Source organism: Equus quagga, unplaced genomic scaffold, assembly GCF_021613505.1.
Source record: "Equus quagga isolate Etosha38 unplaced genomic scaffold, UCLA_HA_Equagga_1.0 HiC_scaffold_5726_RagTag, whole genome shotgun sequence".
NCBI classification, from domain to species: domain Eukaryota; kingdom Metazoa; phylum Chordata; class Mammalia; order Perissodactyla; family Equidae; genus Equus; species Equus quagga.
Genome location: NW_025794105.1, coordinates 1 through 14,753, shown reverse-complemented (window position 1 = coordinate 14,753; position 14,753 = coordinate 1). Strand labels below are relative to the sequence as shown.

The 14,753-nt window shown below is 45.5% G+C and overlaps 1 protein-coding gene across 1 annotated transcript; it reads right to left on the bottom strand.

The window, feature by feature from the left end:
* Positions 1–317: 317 nt before the first annotated feature.
* LOC124232405 (olfactory receptor 2C3-like) lies at positions 318–1,355 on the bottom strand. Its single transcript, XM_046649370.1, has one exon. The coding sequence runs from the start codon at positions 1,353–1,355 to the stop codon at positions 318–320; it is 1,038 nt and encodes a 345-aa protein (XP_046505326.1).
* Between the last annotated feature and the right edge of the window lie 13,398 nt (positions 1,356–14,753).

Genomic DNA, 14,753 nt, shown 5'->3' with positions numbered 1-14,753 from the left:
TGACTCAGTATAAATAATGGACTAAAATGTAAAGGACTTCAGAGATTAGGCACCTTCAGTGACACACATTATTGTAAACAGTTAACAAAATAATATTATAATTTACATTTATAACCATATAAACAATTAGCATATGATAATTAGCACATATACTACACATAAAACAATATAAACAACTAACAAAATGTTATGATTATTAATAAAATGAAAACAGCAAATACTTTCTCCTCACCTGGTCTGAAAATGGTGGGTGAGCACATTCATCTCATGTTATCACCTTCCTTGAACTCAAGCAACATTGGAATAGAAATGACATCTCAAATATTCTGCCCCAAAAATCTATTTTGAAACTTCAAACTGGTTCTTCCTCTTCCCTGGTGACTACACTCTCTAAATGTGCCCCCGTGTCCCCACAAGCCACAGCTCTTCTCTAACACAAGGTGCCTGAGTGCCTTCTTCACGTCCTTGTTCCTCAGCGTGTAAATCAGGGGGTTCAGCATCGGGGTGACCACAGTGTAGAAGAGGGCCAGGAACTTGCCCCGTTCGTGAGAGTTGCTCTTGGCCGGCTGGAGGTACATGAAGATGATGCTCCCGTAAAACAGAGCCACGACTGCCACGTGGGAAGAGCAGGTGTTGAAGGCCTTTCTCCGCCCTTCTGCTGAGCTGATCTTCAACACAGCACGGGTAATATGGCCATATGAGACCAGGATGAGACCCAGAGGCAAGACAACAAAGATAAAGCTGGCCACGTACATCTCCACCTCATTAAGGCTGGTGTCCACACAAGCCAGTTGCATAATGAGGGGCATCTCACAGAAGAAGTGGTCAATGTGATTGTTCCCACACAGTGGCAGGAGCATGGTGAGTGTAGAGCCCACCATGCTGGTGGTCAGACCCCCGAACCACGAGATGAAGGCCAAGCTGAGGCAAAGCCTTGGATGCATGGTGACAGTATAGTGGAGTGGCCTGCAGATGGCAGCATAGCGGTCATAGGACATAACTGCCAGGAGGACACACTCAGTGGCCCCCAGCCAGTGTGAGATATAGAACTGGACCACACACCCTCCATAGCTTATGGTTTTCTGTGGTCCCCAGAGGTTGACCAGGAGTTGTGGGATGATGCTCGTGGTGAAGCCAATGTCCAGGGAGGAGAGATTGGCAAGAAAGAAGTACATCGGAGTGTGGAGGTGCACATCCACACAGGAGACCAGAATGATGGTGCCATTGCCCAAGAGAGACACCACATAAAACCCCAAGACAAGGACGAAGAGGATAGTTTCTAGCGAGGGTCGTAAAGAGAAGCCCAGGAGTATGAAGGCTTCTGGAGAACTTGCATTGGCTATTTCCATGACCATATGCAGCTGGGGGTGGGACAAAAAGGCCACCTGCGGGTGAATGGGGGGCACAGAATATGAGGCATGAAGAGATTATATCAGTTAGCACATTTTCCATATAAATTTATATCCAGTGTTCTTGAATGCATCCTCCCAGCTGCTCCACGGATGATGTTGCGTCACCTCCTGAAGGCCAATGTGTACTGTTGCTAAAGGGCACGGAGCCGGCATAACCTGGGGAAAATGGACATTCATGCAAATTCCCTGGCATTGACTTTTACTGAACTATTGCTTTGGGAGCAACATCTGCAGTCAACCTAGGTGTTTAGTGCTGAGGATTTGTAGGGTGGAGGATGGCGTTTTATGTGATGGAACACTGCACAGCATTGAGATTGTGCTTTCTTCTTCTCTCAGTCAATGGCCACACAGAGTCCACCTTGACATTCCTCTTTCTCTCAGAGTCCACACTTATCACAAATTGTTGCTTTCTCATTAAATATGTCCAGATCACATCGCTGTTCACCAGCTCTGCTCCTCCCCGTGGCCCATGGCGCCATCGTCTATCACCCGAATTATTGAGCTAATATCCTGACTCGTCTCCCCACATCCCTGTTACGTCCCTTCACAGTATTCTCAGCACAGCAGCCAGGTCACATTAGACATGATATGACCATCTTGCTCCACAGCTCCACACGCCCATGTCCTGGAACAAGGCTTGCAGGACTTTCCCCCAAGACATGCACATGCTCACTTTCCCTCCTCCTTCAGGGCGTTTTTAAAAGCCACTTTCAGTGAGCCCTCCCTCACAGTGTTACAATGTTGAGACCCCTCCAGCTCTCTTCTCCTCTTTCCCTGCTTTACATTTAATAATAGTACTTATCACCTTATAACACGTGCTATTCTAATTTATCGTGTCTGTTTCCTGTCTCTCTCACTGGAGTACAAGTTCCATGGAGCCATGACCTTCAGTCTAACCTGTCTACTTCTGCTCCCCAATGCCGGGCCCAGCGCTAGGTACACAGAAGTCCCTTCATCAACAGTCATTGAATGGCACTTTGTAAAACAGGTCTTTAGAATGGTGTGTGGGCCCATTAGAGGCAGGACTGGAGAAACATGAAGGCCTTTCTGAGGGACTCACAAGGCAATCTCGCAGTGTGTCATCAGGAAAGAACTCTCGGAACCGTCAGAGTCCTGCAGAGGTGACCAGAATATCCCCTTCTCCTGTACAGGTGGAAGAAAGCAACCGTGACCCAGCAGGACCAGGAGTGAAGCCAGAAGCTCCCGTAGAGGAAAATGCACAGTCTCAGTCTGCTTCAGACGTTCCTGAAAAGTTCTGCAGCATTTCTGTGCAAAAGTATTAATTTTTTTCTTCCCTGGCCTTTGAAAGGAAGAATAAATTCATTATAATTAGAGTCTACGCAGGGGTGAAGAACAGAGCAGCTATAAAGTCAACTGTGAACCCTTTTAAAATCCCGGGGAGTGAAACTTACCCATTTCTACAGCTGGAAGTTCATCAGACAAAACAAACTTGCACACTTGTACATTTGCAGTGTTTTAAAATACACACAGAGTTTCCATCATGCATTTGGAGAAATGAAACTCTGAGAGCATCAGGCATTTGCCAAAATTCATGCACGGAAGCTGTACCGGTATGGGCTTTATTGAGCCAGAACGCTGAGACAGTCGTCTGATTTGCATGTGGCAGACCACGAAGGCACTGATGCTCTGAGAAAGCACAGGGGATGGATGCTGGGTATCCAAATTGGGCAGCATCGAGAGATGACAGAACATGGGTGGTTCAGAATGTGGCTGTGGGAGAGGAGAAGTGAACGGGGATAGTTCTGTGCAACTGAGTCATGGCACACTGCAGTGACTGCCCCACACTGAGGGTCACCTCAGATGAGCTGATGAGGACATAGAAAAGGGAAAGGCTGACCTGAAGCTGTGTCGTCCCCTGTGGGTGCACGTGTCCGCTCTGTGGAGATATGGGAAGTGTGTTACTCACACATGAAGAAAATGCATGAACATCACCAAGAGATAGGGACCATCAGTTCTGCCGTGATGTGGTACTTTAGCAGAATTCTTTAGGAAATGAGTCCGTTGTGATGATCAATCTCTTTCTAGAAATGTTCAATGCATACCCAAAGCTGCTCAGGAAATGTACTGGAGCTACACCCAAGACAGCCAGATTCTTAGAACAAAATAACATTCCCAGAAAGGAAGAAGTTTGCTCATCCACAGAGATTCACCAAAACTGTCACAATGAAAATCCTTCTTGAAGATGTGACCCCATCTCTAGTCCTGGGACATTATGACAAAGAAAGAGAGCCTAGTGACAGTTGGGGAAATGTCTTGAGTCCAAATTTCATGAATCAATTACGCAGTCACAAACTCTACCCCTGAATGCAGGCAGCCTGCTAAAATGCCAAAGATCCCAAGAAGAACAAATCAGATTATTGAAATGGATCAGTGCTCCTCAACCTGAACTAGAATTACCAGAAACACTGGCATCCCAGTTCATCTTAAATACCACGAAAAACAATCAAGAATGTCACTTACTGATGGCGAGCTAGCAGCAGCTTCTCCCTGTCTGCAGGGGGAAATGGTGTATGTCGGGCACCATTTTATTTCAGGGATTGATACGATCCATGAATGCAGCGCACGTGGCATTAAAAAGTAGGGGAGTAGCCACGGGATTCAGGAAGCACTAAAAATATTGGCGATCACCAAGTCATCGGTGCCCACCTGCTAGATCCTGTTTAAAAGCGTGTCTGAAGGACACATTCTCAAGTTTAAAAGCAGGAGGTTTAAATTAGGAAGCAGCACTTGCTTTTTCCTAAGAAAACTGTTAGCAGAAGGATGAGGCTGGCTCAGAGTGTTTTCAGAATAAGAATACGTGCCGACCTCAGAGGACCAGTGTGTCACACAACCCTTACAGCCCCAAGACATTCGTCTTATCCCCTGGAGCCTTCAGGAGGGACCCTGAGGGTGATGATGTATCAGAGAGTGAAACTGGAGGGAAAGAAGCTTTGGGGATTTTTTTCCCTAATGAATAATTACAATTTAATTGTAGTTTCTGTACACACAGAATTGATCCTTCTTATAAATGAAAACTTATTTTAGATTTTTATACTTCCAAAGTTGTTTACAAAACTTAAGAATCAGGTCTCTGTATGCAAAGATTTAGCATGTGATGGGGGAGAAAGTCTGAAATATTTGTTCATTACAGTAATTTGGGTACATGCTGTTATAGGTTTTTTTTTTAAATCCAATCATTTTATTATTGGCGTACACCACAGTGATGAACTAACATTTTCCTTAATAGAATGAGCTTAGTTTTACACATAACATGTAAATTTACCATCATAACCATTTTGAAATGTGCAAGTCAGTGAGATCAAGAGCATTCAGGAAATCGTGCAGCCATCAGCCCTACCCAGCTCCAGAACGTTCCACCCCCCGAACACACCCTGAAGCAGTCACTTGCATTTGCCGTCTTCTCCGGCCCCAGATTTCTGGTTTCTGTCTCTACGGATTAGCCTATTTTGATATTCCACATAAACGACATCATGCAGTTCGTGGCCTTTTGTGTGTGGCTTCTTTTATTATGATAATGTGTTCTAGGCTCCTCTGTGTTGTGGTGAGTGTCAGAGCTTCATTCCCTTTGTATAATGTTCCACTGCATGACTTTATGATATTTTGTTTCTCTATTCTTCTTCTGATGGACATTTGGCTTATTCATGGACATTCGGGTTGCTTCCACATTTTGGCTACTATGAGTAGAGCTGCTATGAACATTTGTCTACAAATTTTGCTTGAACACCTGTTTTCAGATATTTTAGGCATACACCTAGGAGTGGAATTGCTGGGTCATATGATAATTCTATGTTAACTTATTGGGGAACTAATAAACTTTTCCAAACTTTTCCACAGTGACTGCACCATTTTATATTCTTGTTTTATTTTGGGATTTTTTTTTTTGAGGAAGATTAGACCTGCGCTAACATCTGCCGCCAATCTTCCTCTTTTTTGCTGAGGAAGACTGGCCCTGGACTAACATCCGTGCCCATCTTCCACTACTTTATATGTAGGACGCGTGCCACAGCGTGGCCTGACGAGTAGTGGGTAGGTCTGGCCCAGGATCCGAACTGGTGAGGCCCGGGCTGCCCAAGCAGAATGTGTGAATTTACCCGCTGCACCACTAGGCTAGCCCTCCATTTTACATTCTTGCAAGAACTGTATGTTCCAACTTCTCCAAATCCTCACCAAGACTTGTTGTTTTCTACTTTTTAAGAAAAAATATGGCCATCCTAGTAGGTGTTGAGTGGTATCTCATCATAGTTTTGGTTTGTATTTCCCTGAAAACTATTGATGTTGTGCCTTTTTAAAAACATTTTTCTATTTATTTATTTTCCATATATTATGATTTTATTTATTTATTTTTTTTGAGGAAGATTAGCCCTGAGCTAACATCTGCCAATCCTCCTCTTTTTGCTGAGGAAGGCTGGCCCTGAGCTAACATCCATGCCCATCTTCCCCTACTTTATATGTGGGACGCCTTCCACAGCATGGCTTTTTGCCAAGCAGTGCCATGTCCACACCCGGGATCTGAACCGGGGAGCCCGGGGCCTCCAAGAAGAGGAACGTGTGAACTTAACCGCTGTGCCACCGGGCCGGCCCCTCGTTGTGCATAGTTTTATGTGCTTTTTGTCACATTTATATCGTCCTTGGAGAAATGCTTATTCTTTGTCCACTTTTAATTGTTTTGTGTCTTTTTTTCTTGTTGAGATACGAAGTCTTTATATATTCTAATTACTAGACCCTTTTCGCATAAATGATATGCAAATATTTCCCCAATCTGTGTCGTCTTTTCACTCTTCTGATAGTGTTCTTAGATGAAAAGAAAGTTTTCTTTTAAAATTTTGACGAAGTTTAATTTATCTATTTTTCTTTTGAATGTCATATTTAGGGAACCATTGTCAAATCGGAGGTGACTAAGTTTCTCCTCTGTGTTTTTTCTGAGTTTCATAGTGTAGCTCTTCTATTTAGGTCCTTTTAGAGTTATTTTTTTAATATGGCCTAAGATGGGGGTTCCACTGCATTGTTTAGCAGATGCATACCCGCTGCCCCAGCACTGTTTGTTGAAGACACTGCTCTTTCTCCACTGCAGGGCTCTGGCTCTCTCCTCTAGCATCAATTGACCATAGGATATGAGTTTACTTCTGTGCTTCCAGTTCTGTTCCACTGAGATACACGTCTACTGTTATCACACTTTGGTTACTGCTGCTGTGGAGCAAATTTTGAAATCGGGAAGTGTGAGTTCTCCAACTTAGCTGCTCTTTTTGAATATCGTTTTGCTATTCAGGGTCCCTTGCAATTCCACATGAATCTGAAAATTGGGTTTTCCAATTTCAACAAAAGAAGAAGCCAGTGGGATTTTGGTAGGCATTGCATTGACTCCACAGACCACTGGGGCGGCACCGCCATCTCAACCTTCCCGTTAGTCTTTCCCACTCGTGGACACGGGATATCTTTCTATTTGTGGAGGTCTTCCTTAATTTCTCTCAGCAATATTTTGTGTTTTCACTGTACAAGTTCTGAGCTTTCTTGGTCAAGTTTATTCTTAAGTGTTTTGTTTCTTCAGTGTTAATGTAAATGGAATTCCTTTGTTACCTTTTCAGATTGTTTATTGCTAGATACAGAAATACGACTGAAGTTTGTGTTTGCTCTAGTGTCCTGTAACCTTGATGAATTCATTTATTAGCTTTAACAGCTTTGCGGATATTCAGGATTGCATATGTGAAGACCATGTCGTCTGTGAACTGAGAGAGTTTTCCTTCTCCCTGTGCATTTCGGAAGTCTTTTGCTTTGGAAGAATTTGCTTGCCTCATTGCTTTGGCTGGAACTTCCCGCACAATGTTGAGTAGAAGTGGTGAAAGTGGGCATCACTGTCATGCTCCTGACTTTAGAGGATAAGCTTGTAGTCTTTCACAACGGAGTTGACATTAGCTGTGGATTTTTCATATATGGCCTTTACCATGTTGAGGAATTTCCCCTCTTGAATTAAATCAATTGATTTTTGTATGTTGAGCCAGCCTTGCATTTCTGGGATAAATCTCACTTGGTCATGGTATGTAATCCTTTTAATATGCTGCTGGATTTCGTTTGCTAGAATTTTGTTGGATTTTATGTGTATATTCATAAACTATATTGATCTGTAAGTTTCCTTAATGTCTCTATCAGACAGCAATGTACTTTCACGTGTCCTGTGGAATAACTACTACTTTGCTGGATGATATTTCTTATTCTTCTAGCAAGAGTCCCTAACTGCACCATGATTAACTCACTCTTCAATGTGTACAGTAGAAAGAGCCTTGAGCGGCATCTTTACTAAGAATTTGACCTTTGAAATCAGTCAGGGCTGGGTTTGTACATTGCGCTGGCGCTAACTTGTTTAGGCTGTTAGTTAAGCCTCTTAGATTTACTTGTTTTCAGTTTTTTCCTATATATTTTAAAGGGTTTCCAGATATTGTTCTACTCCTTAAGCTCTGTGAAGCTAAGACCTGTGTCTGTCATAGTGACTATTATATTCCCTATTGTCCCAGTACATGCCTTGATGCTTGGCATGTTGACAACATCCAATACTTATTTATTATTACTATAAATTTCAGGTGTGATATGATTATTTTTCGATTTCTGTGTAGATTCCATCATGTTCACGACCAGAAGACTAATTACGATCCATCACCACACACATGTGCCTAATCACCCCTTTATTATTATTACTATTAATCAGTGAGTGAATGACTGTGGACCCTGTCTATTAATCAGTAGAAAACGGCTGTTTTCCAGCTTTATGGAGACGTAATAGGCTTACAACATTGCACAGGTTTAAGGGGTTTCAGCACGTGTTTTATCCCAACACCACCATGCAATTCTCCACCCCAGCTGGGTACGTGTCTTACGACTCAACTAAATTCTGACACTTCCCCTGGCTGTGGGCTGCGGACCCACCCTTTCTCCATTCCCACTCTGCTTCTCTCCAGACCACTGCCCACTAACTGGCATTCTATGTGCTGCTTTCCTTATCTTTACATACGTGCCCCCTTCTTTCAGGATGTCAGCGCATGAAGGTAGTAGTTTCTTGTTCACTTTGCTCCCTCCTGCATCCCCAGCTCCCAGAACGTGCATTAAGCAGCATCTATAAATGTACTGAATGGACTGAAGAGTGCAGGACAGTGGCCACTAGGGGGATGCAAACAGCCCACGGAAGCAGGAATTCCCACCCTGCTGCAAACAGGTAGCCCTTTCCACAGCTTGTCCACCCCAGAGCCGAACAAGCCTGCTGGAAAAGACAATTAGCTTGACCGTGGTGACCATTTCACAACATATGCATATATCAAAACATCGCGCTGCACAGCTTAAATATATGCAATCTTTTTGTTAATCGTATCTCAATAAAGCTGGAAAAATAAAAAAAAGAGAGATAAGATCTAACTCTGGGTTCTGCACTTTTTTGTTTTCTCTTCACTTATAACCCTTCACAATCACCCTGCTCCCAAATGCTTGTCATTCACATGTCTTCTGTCACCAGCTATAGAAAAAAAAATCAAGAACCTTGAGAACTTGTAATGACTTGCATAAGGTCATTCTTATACATCCTCCAATTCTGCATAGAAGTCATTGAGTTACAGAACATTAACACTGTAAGAGAAACTGATTCCTTCAGAGGAGAATTTGTTTTTCCCTAAAGACGCTGACATTACTTTACGTGATAATTATATTATCTGATTTTTTTCATTCATACATTCCTCGAAGAGCTATGAGATGGGGCTGGCCCAGTGGCATAGTGGTTAATTTCAAGTGCTCTGCTTTGGTGGCCCCTGGTTCCTGGGTTTGGATCCCGGGTGCAGACCTATACACCACTTGTCAAGCCATGCTGTGGCAATGTCCCACATACAAAGAAGTGGAAGATGGGCTTGGATGTTAGCTCAGGGCTAATCTTCCTCGCCAAAACAAAACACACAAAAAAAACGGTGTAGTCATGGTTTTATCTTACAATATATTGTTTTATAATTAAAATACTACGATTTTTTGGTAGAAGTCTTTAAATCATAAATTTGTTTCCTATTAAAGCTATTAAAACCAAAAAAGTGCACTTTGTAAGTTAGAGCAATGCATCTCGTATTTCTAGCCACAGAGCTTCTCAGAATCTGAGTTTCTGTGTGCATCACTGAGCAAAGCAGTAACTGTGGCCGCCCCTGTGCTGTGGGTCGCATTAGCTGTGGTAGAACACTGAGGACCATGTCAGCCGTTCATCGTTTGTTGGTGTATTTCAGAGTCTCGTCATGCCCCATGTGGGGCAGGCACTCAACGCCCAGGATGACTAACGCTAAGGTAGGCATCCCAAACAGAGGGGCTCAAGTGGAAAAGTAGGTCTCTTGCATTAGGACGCCGTGCATGCAGAAAATAAACGGTGGCTTCCCATCGGACCCACTAATTAGAAACACACAGACACACACTCCAAATCTGCCTGCGGATTTGAAACCTGGCTGCTTTGTAAAACGGGAAATCCTTAAGTAAATAATGGCAGGGATTTCTATTTTTAAGGATGGTGAAGGACTCTTAGAAAAGAGGGAAAGACAAACTAATATCCAGTAAATATGCTGGTTGTTTTCCATAGTGTATGTAATTCAATATATTTTAGAAGAAAATGCATGCTAGTGCAGTATTTTCACGTGAAGTAACTCCTGTGGAACAGTGCTGGCCCAGGGAACAGCACGTGGGGGCTGGCTTACGTCCTCTCCCCATGGGAGGAAAGGGCGCAGAAACCCCCAAGTGGCTCGTTAGTTCTGGCAGGTACATTTGGTTCCAGACTCTCCATTTTTCATCATTTGCACTTTGAGAATCCACCACACCTGAGACAGAAAAGCGAATTGCTCTGTAAGTCTGAGGTTTATGCAAACCGGAAACTTTCAGCATCCATAAAATCCTCTAGTTTTACCTGTTGCATACTCCAGAAGGGAGCAGATTGTTTAGCATTTCAAATTATTCGAGACTACAGCCTGAAACGAGCTGTTACCTCAGCCTCTTGTCACCCTGGGACGTCAAAGCCTCCAGTGGATGAGGAATGCATCGATTTGGCAAACGAAGACTTTTAATTCAACAACTATTGGCCTAGATTTATTAAAACACTCCACGTATTCAAAAGAAAATCACAGAGAAGGATACGTAGAGTATGCGGGGAATTTACAGATAGAAATCTCCTCAGATAATCAGAGGAGGATGCTTGTCCGTCATCAGCGGGGAGCGAGCGGCACTGGAGCTGGGAGGAGACACAGCTTTGCACCCGCTGCTCCGTCTGCAGCCGGAGCCGCCCCCTCTCCCAGCAGGGGACGCGCTGCCACCCAGAACATCAGAACACAAGTGCCAGGAGGTGACTCCTGCTTCCTTCCATCCATTGTCCCCTACAGATCGAAGAAGCACACTGTTAACTTTTCTTTCTTTGTGTTTGTGCCGAGTGAATGGGAGTGACAAGCAGTGACGGAAACTGTGGGCATTGACTTGCTAGGACTTCTGGAACACAGTACCACGGACTGGGTGTTTAAGCAACAGAAATTCATTTCTCCCAGTTCCGGAGGCCAGGAGTCCTAGAGCAAGGTGCCCTCAGGGTGGGTGTCTCCTTGTCCTGAGGACGGGAGCCCTCTGTCTGTGTCCTCAATGCTCTCCTCTGTGGGTGCATGTCCCGAATGTCGCCCCCTCAGTCAAAATCTCCTCTTTTTATAAGGACATCAGTCGGATTGGCTTAGGACCCACCCCAAGGCCTCATTGTAACTCAATCACCTCTTTAAAGATCTATTTCCAAATACGGTCATGTTATAAGGTACCAGGGTTAAGGCTTCAACATATGTATCTTTGGGGGGACACAATTCAGCCCCATGACACTGTGATTCTATGTTCAATGTCTTAAGAGGAAAACAAGTTAGTTAAGTTAGTTCTTTTTTTCTTTATTGAAGAATGATTGACAAATAAACATAGCATATATTTAACACATACAACGTTATGTTTTGAGACAAACGCATCGTGAAATGATGCCCCCAGTCAAGCTGATTCACCCATCCTTCACCTCACTCATCTGCCTTTGCTGTGTGTGTGAGAACATTTAAGATCCACTCTCTTAGCAGATTTCAAGCACACAGCACAGTATCATTAACGAGAGTCGCCATGCTGTGGGTTTTCCCCATCTTACAACTGAAAGCTTGTCCCCTTATTCTTCAGTTAGCTCTGATGAGAACTTAGCCTCCTATTTATGCAGGCAACATAGAAACGGTGATGTCCCAGAGGCCACCTCTCAGCCCAGCACGTCACCTCTTACATTCCTTCCAGACACCCAGCCATCCTGGGTACCAGAGGAAATGAACTTCACGCAGACAGATGCATGGTCTGTGTGCACAGGTGCAGACACTCACACACAAACCCACCTGTAATGTTCACCTGGCACCTTTGCTGAAATGCAGACTCAGCGTCTGCCTATGATTCTGTCCATCTGCAGAACCCCCAAAATACTCTGATGCAAAAACCCCAGCAGAGCACCTCGGTGCTTTGGGAAAAGTAAAAGCAGGACACCACTTGGCTCAGTTAATCATTTGATTGCTTTGCTAAACTGACAAGGTTCTTACTGAATTAACTGAGGTTCAATGTGGGAATGCGGAGGAACCTCCACACCGTTTCCCACGGTGGCTGCACCTGCCTACACTCCCATCAGCCGTGCACAGGGCTCCCTTCTCTCCACATCCTCACCACCACTCGTTGTCTCTGGTCTTTTGGTAACAGGCGTTCTAGCAGGGGTGAGGTGCCGTCTCCTTCTGGTCTTGCTTTGCATTTCCCTGATGATCGTGATGCTGACACCTGTTCCTGTCCCTGTTGGCCAACGCCCGCACTTTCACGTCCACTGGAGCAACCACCACAATATTCATGAAAACCAAATGTGGAAACAACCTAAGTGTTTGTCGACAAATGGATGGATACAGAAAATGTGGTGTATATACAACGGAATATTACTCAGCTACAAAGAAGGAAATCCTGCTGTTGCTGACAACATGGGCGCAACTAGATAGCATCGTGCTTTCCAGAGGAAAACAAATATTACACGATCTCACTTACATATGGAAGCTAAAAAATACCCCTACAAGCTCCAGAGGAGAATCAACTAAGCTAATTATAAAATTCCTTAGTATGAAATAATAATAACAATAGTAAATATAATGATTATCACCAACCAAGCAATTTGGGGGAGAAAAAGAACTTTTCTTCCATCCTCTTAAGTTCAGTAACCGGCGGCCTGTGAATTAAACTGACAACAGACAGATCAACAGAAGAAAAGGCATACAAATTTACTAATTTTTAGTTTTACATGCACGAGGGCAGCACAGAAAGAAAGTGACTATCCAAAGGAGTGGTAAGATATTACAGCTTATCTACCATCTTAGCAGGAGGAAGGGAGGGGACAGAGGCCACTTACGAGAGAGCAAGTGATTTTTAGCAAAGATAAATGGGCCCTTAGGAGAACAGAAGGGAGATAGGATAGCAGGTGACAATGTCTGTCTGGGTGTGGTGATGACTTCTCATCGCTTCTCCTCTCCTGTGATGGGTCAATTTTCCTTGTGGATGAAACTCCCAGGGAGGGGATTTATGATAAATGAGGGTTTTTTTTTAATGCTTTTTTTTGGTGAGGAAGATTGGCCCTGAGCTAACATCTGTTGCCAATCTTCCTCTTTTTCTTTTTTTTCTCCCTAAAGCCCCAGTACACAGTTGTATGTCCTACTTGTAGGTCATTCTAGCTCTTTTATGTGGGATGCCCCCACAGCATGGCTTGAAGAGCAGTGTGTAGGTCTACGCCCAGGGTCCAAACCAGCGAACCCTGGGCTGCCTAAGCGGAATGTGTGAACCTAACCACACAGCCACGGGGCCAGACCCCAACAGTCGAGTTCTTTTGGTTAGCCATCAGTAGTGGGATTAAAGTCTTGCCCTTTTCCAGTCCGTTCATGCTAGTGTGGGCTGAGGGGGCGTCAAAGAGGCTGAGAAAACCGGAACTGTGGTCTTGCCACATCTCCATTGTTGAGCGTCTGGGGCCCAGTGGGGACCGAATTAGTTAGGCGTTTGGGGATGGATGAGTTCATTTGTGAGAAGTCAGAAAAGAGAAAGAACGGTTTATTGCAGTGGTTCTCCAATTTTAGCAACAGGAGGACGCCACCCCAGAGTCTCTGATGCAGCAGGTGTGAGCGGGGACCTGGGAATCTGCATTTCTAACAGTCCTCAGGTGGCGCGGATGCCATTGGTCTGGGACCCCCGGCCTAGTGCCTTGCTGCTCAAGGGACCAGCGGGAGCGACAGCACCTGGAAGCTTGTTAGAAAGCGGAGGGCTGAGCCCAGTCTGACGAAATCGGGCTGTGCATTTAGTGGGTCCGCGGAGGATGGGTACCGACACGAAAGGTTAAGAAGCGGGGCTTTGGGGCACAGCCCTCAGCCGTGAATTCGGTGAACCACAAACCCAGCAAGGGGCGAGCGCTCCTCTGCCTCAAACACATCTCCTCGGGCTTAAGACGGAAACAAAACAGTCACACAAGATTGAGAACTGATCGTAAGGCGCTCGAGACCCCGAGCTCCGGACGGCTGGCAGTAACTTAAGCTCCTCAGCCTTGGGATCCTCACTGGGGGGAAAGGAGCTGGAGGCAGGAACCTGCGGGGTCTGAACTCAGCGAGCGCCTTCCCCGTGGGAGGGAGGAGGAAGAGGAGGAGGAGCAGCGCCGCCCGCAGGCCGGGCCGTCGCAGGAGACCGGGGACCACCCCGCGCCCCGCCCCGCTCCGGAGCGCCCGCCGTCCCCGCCCGAGGCGGCCCCGCGGGAGGAGGTGGGACAGACCGGCAGCCGGGTCTGCGGGCCTCCCTGCCCTGCCCTGCCCTGCCCTGCCCTGCCCTGCCCTGCCCTTTCCTTCCCTCCCCTCCCCCGCCCCTCCCCTCCTCCTCCCCCCTCCCCTCCCCTCCCCGTGCGGCGTCGGAACCGCCGCGCCCTCCGCCCCTGCGATGACGCCGGTGTCCCTCTGTCGTCCTGCGCCGCTGCTCCTTCTTTCCCGTCTTCTTTCTGAGGCCTGGGACCTGCGAGGAAGCACATTTACATTTGACGTCGGTTTTACAACCAGAGGAACAAATAATAATTTCATTTCCAACCTTGCTTTTTCTTTTTCTCACAATAGGCTTCCTCTTTGCGTGTTTGGAAGAGGACAAAATATTGGGAGTCTTGAAATCCCAGGCTTCCGGGGAATGGGAGAGGCCCTGCCGTCTGGTCCTGCAATCCGGGGATTTCCTTGGAAGCCAAGTGGACCTGAGAGTTCGATTTACTCTCTCACGTTGCAGCCTGATTTT

Bases quoted from the DNA above. Each gene is read 5' to 3' on its own strand.
- LOC124232405 (XM_046649370.1), bottom strand. From the start codon at position 1,355: ATGGTCATGGAAATAGCCAATGCAAGTTCTCCAGAAGCCTTCATACTC.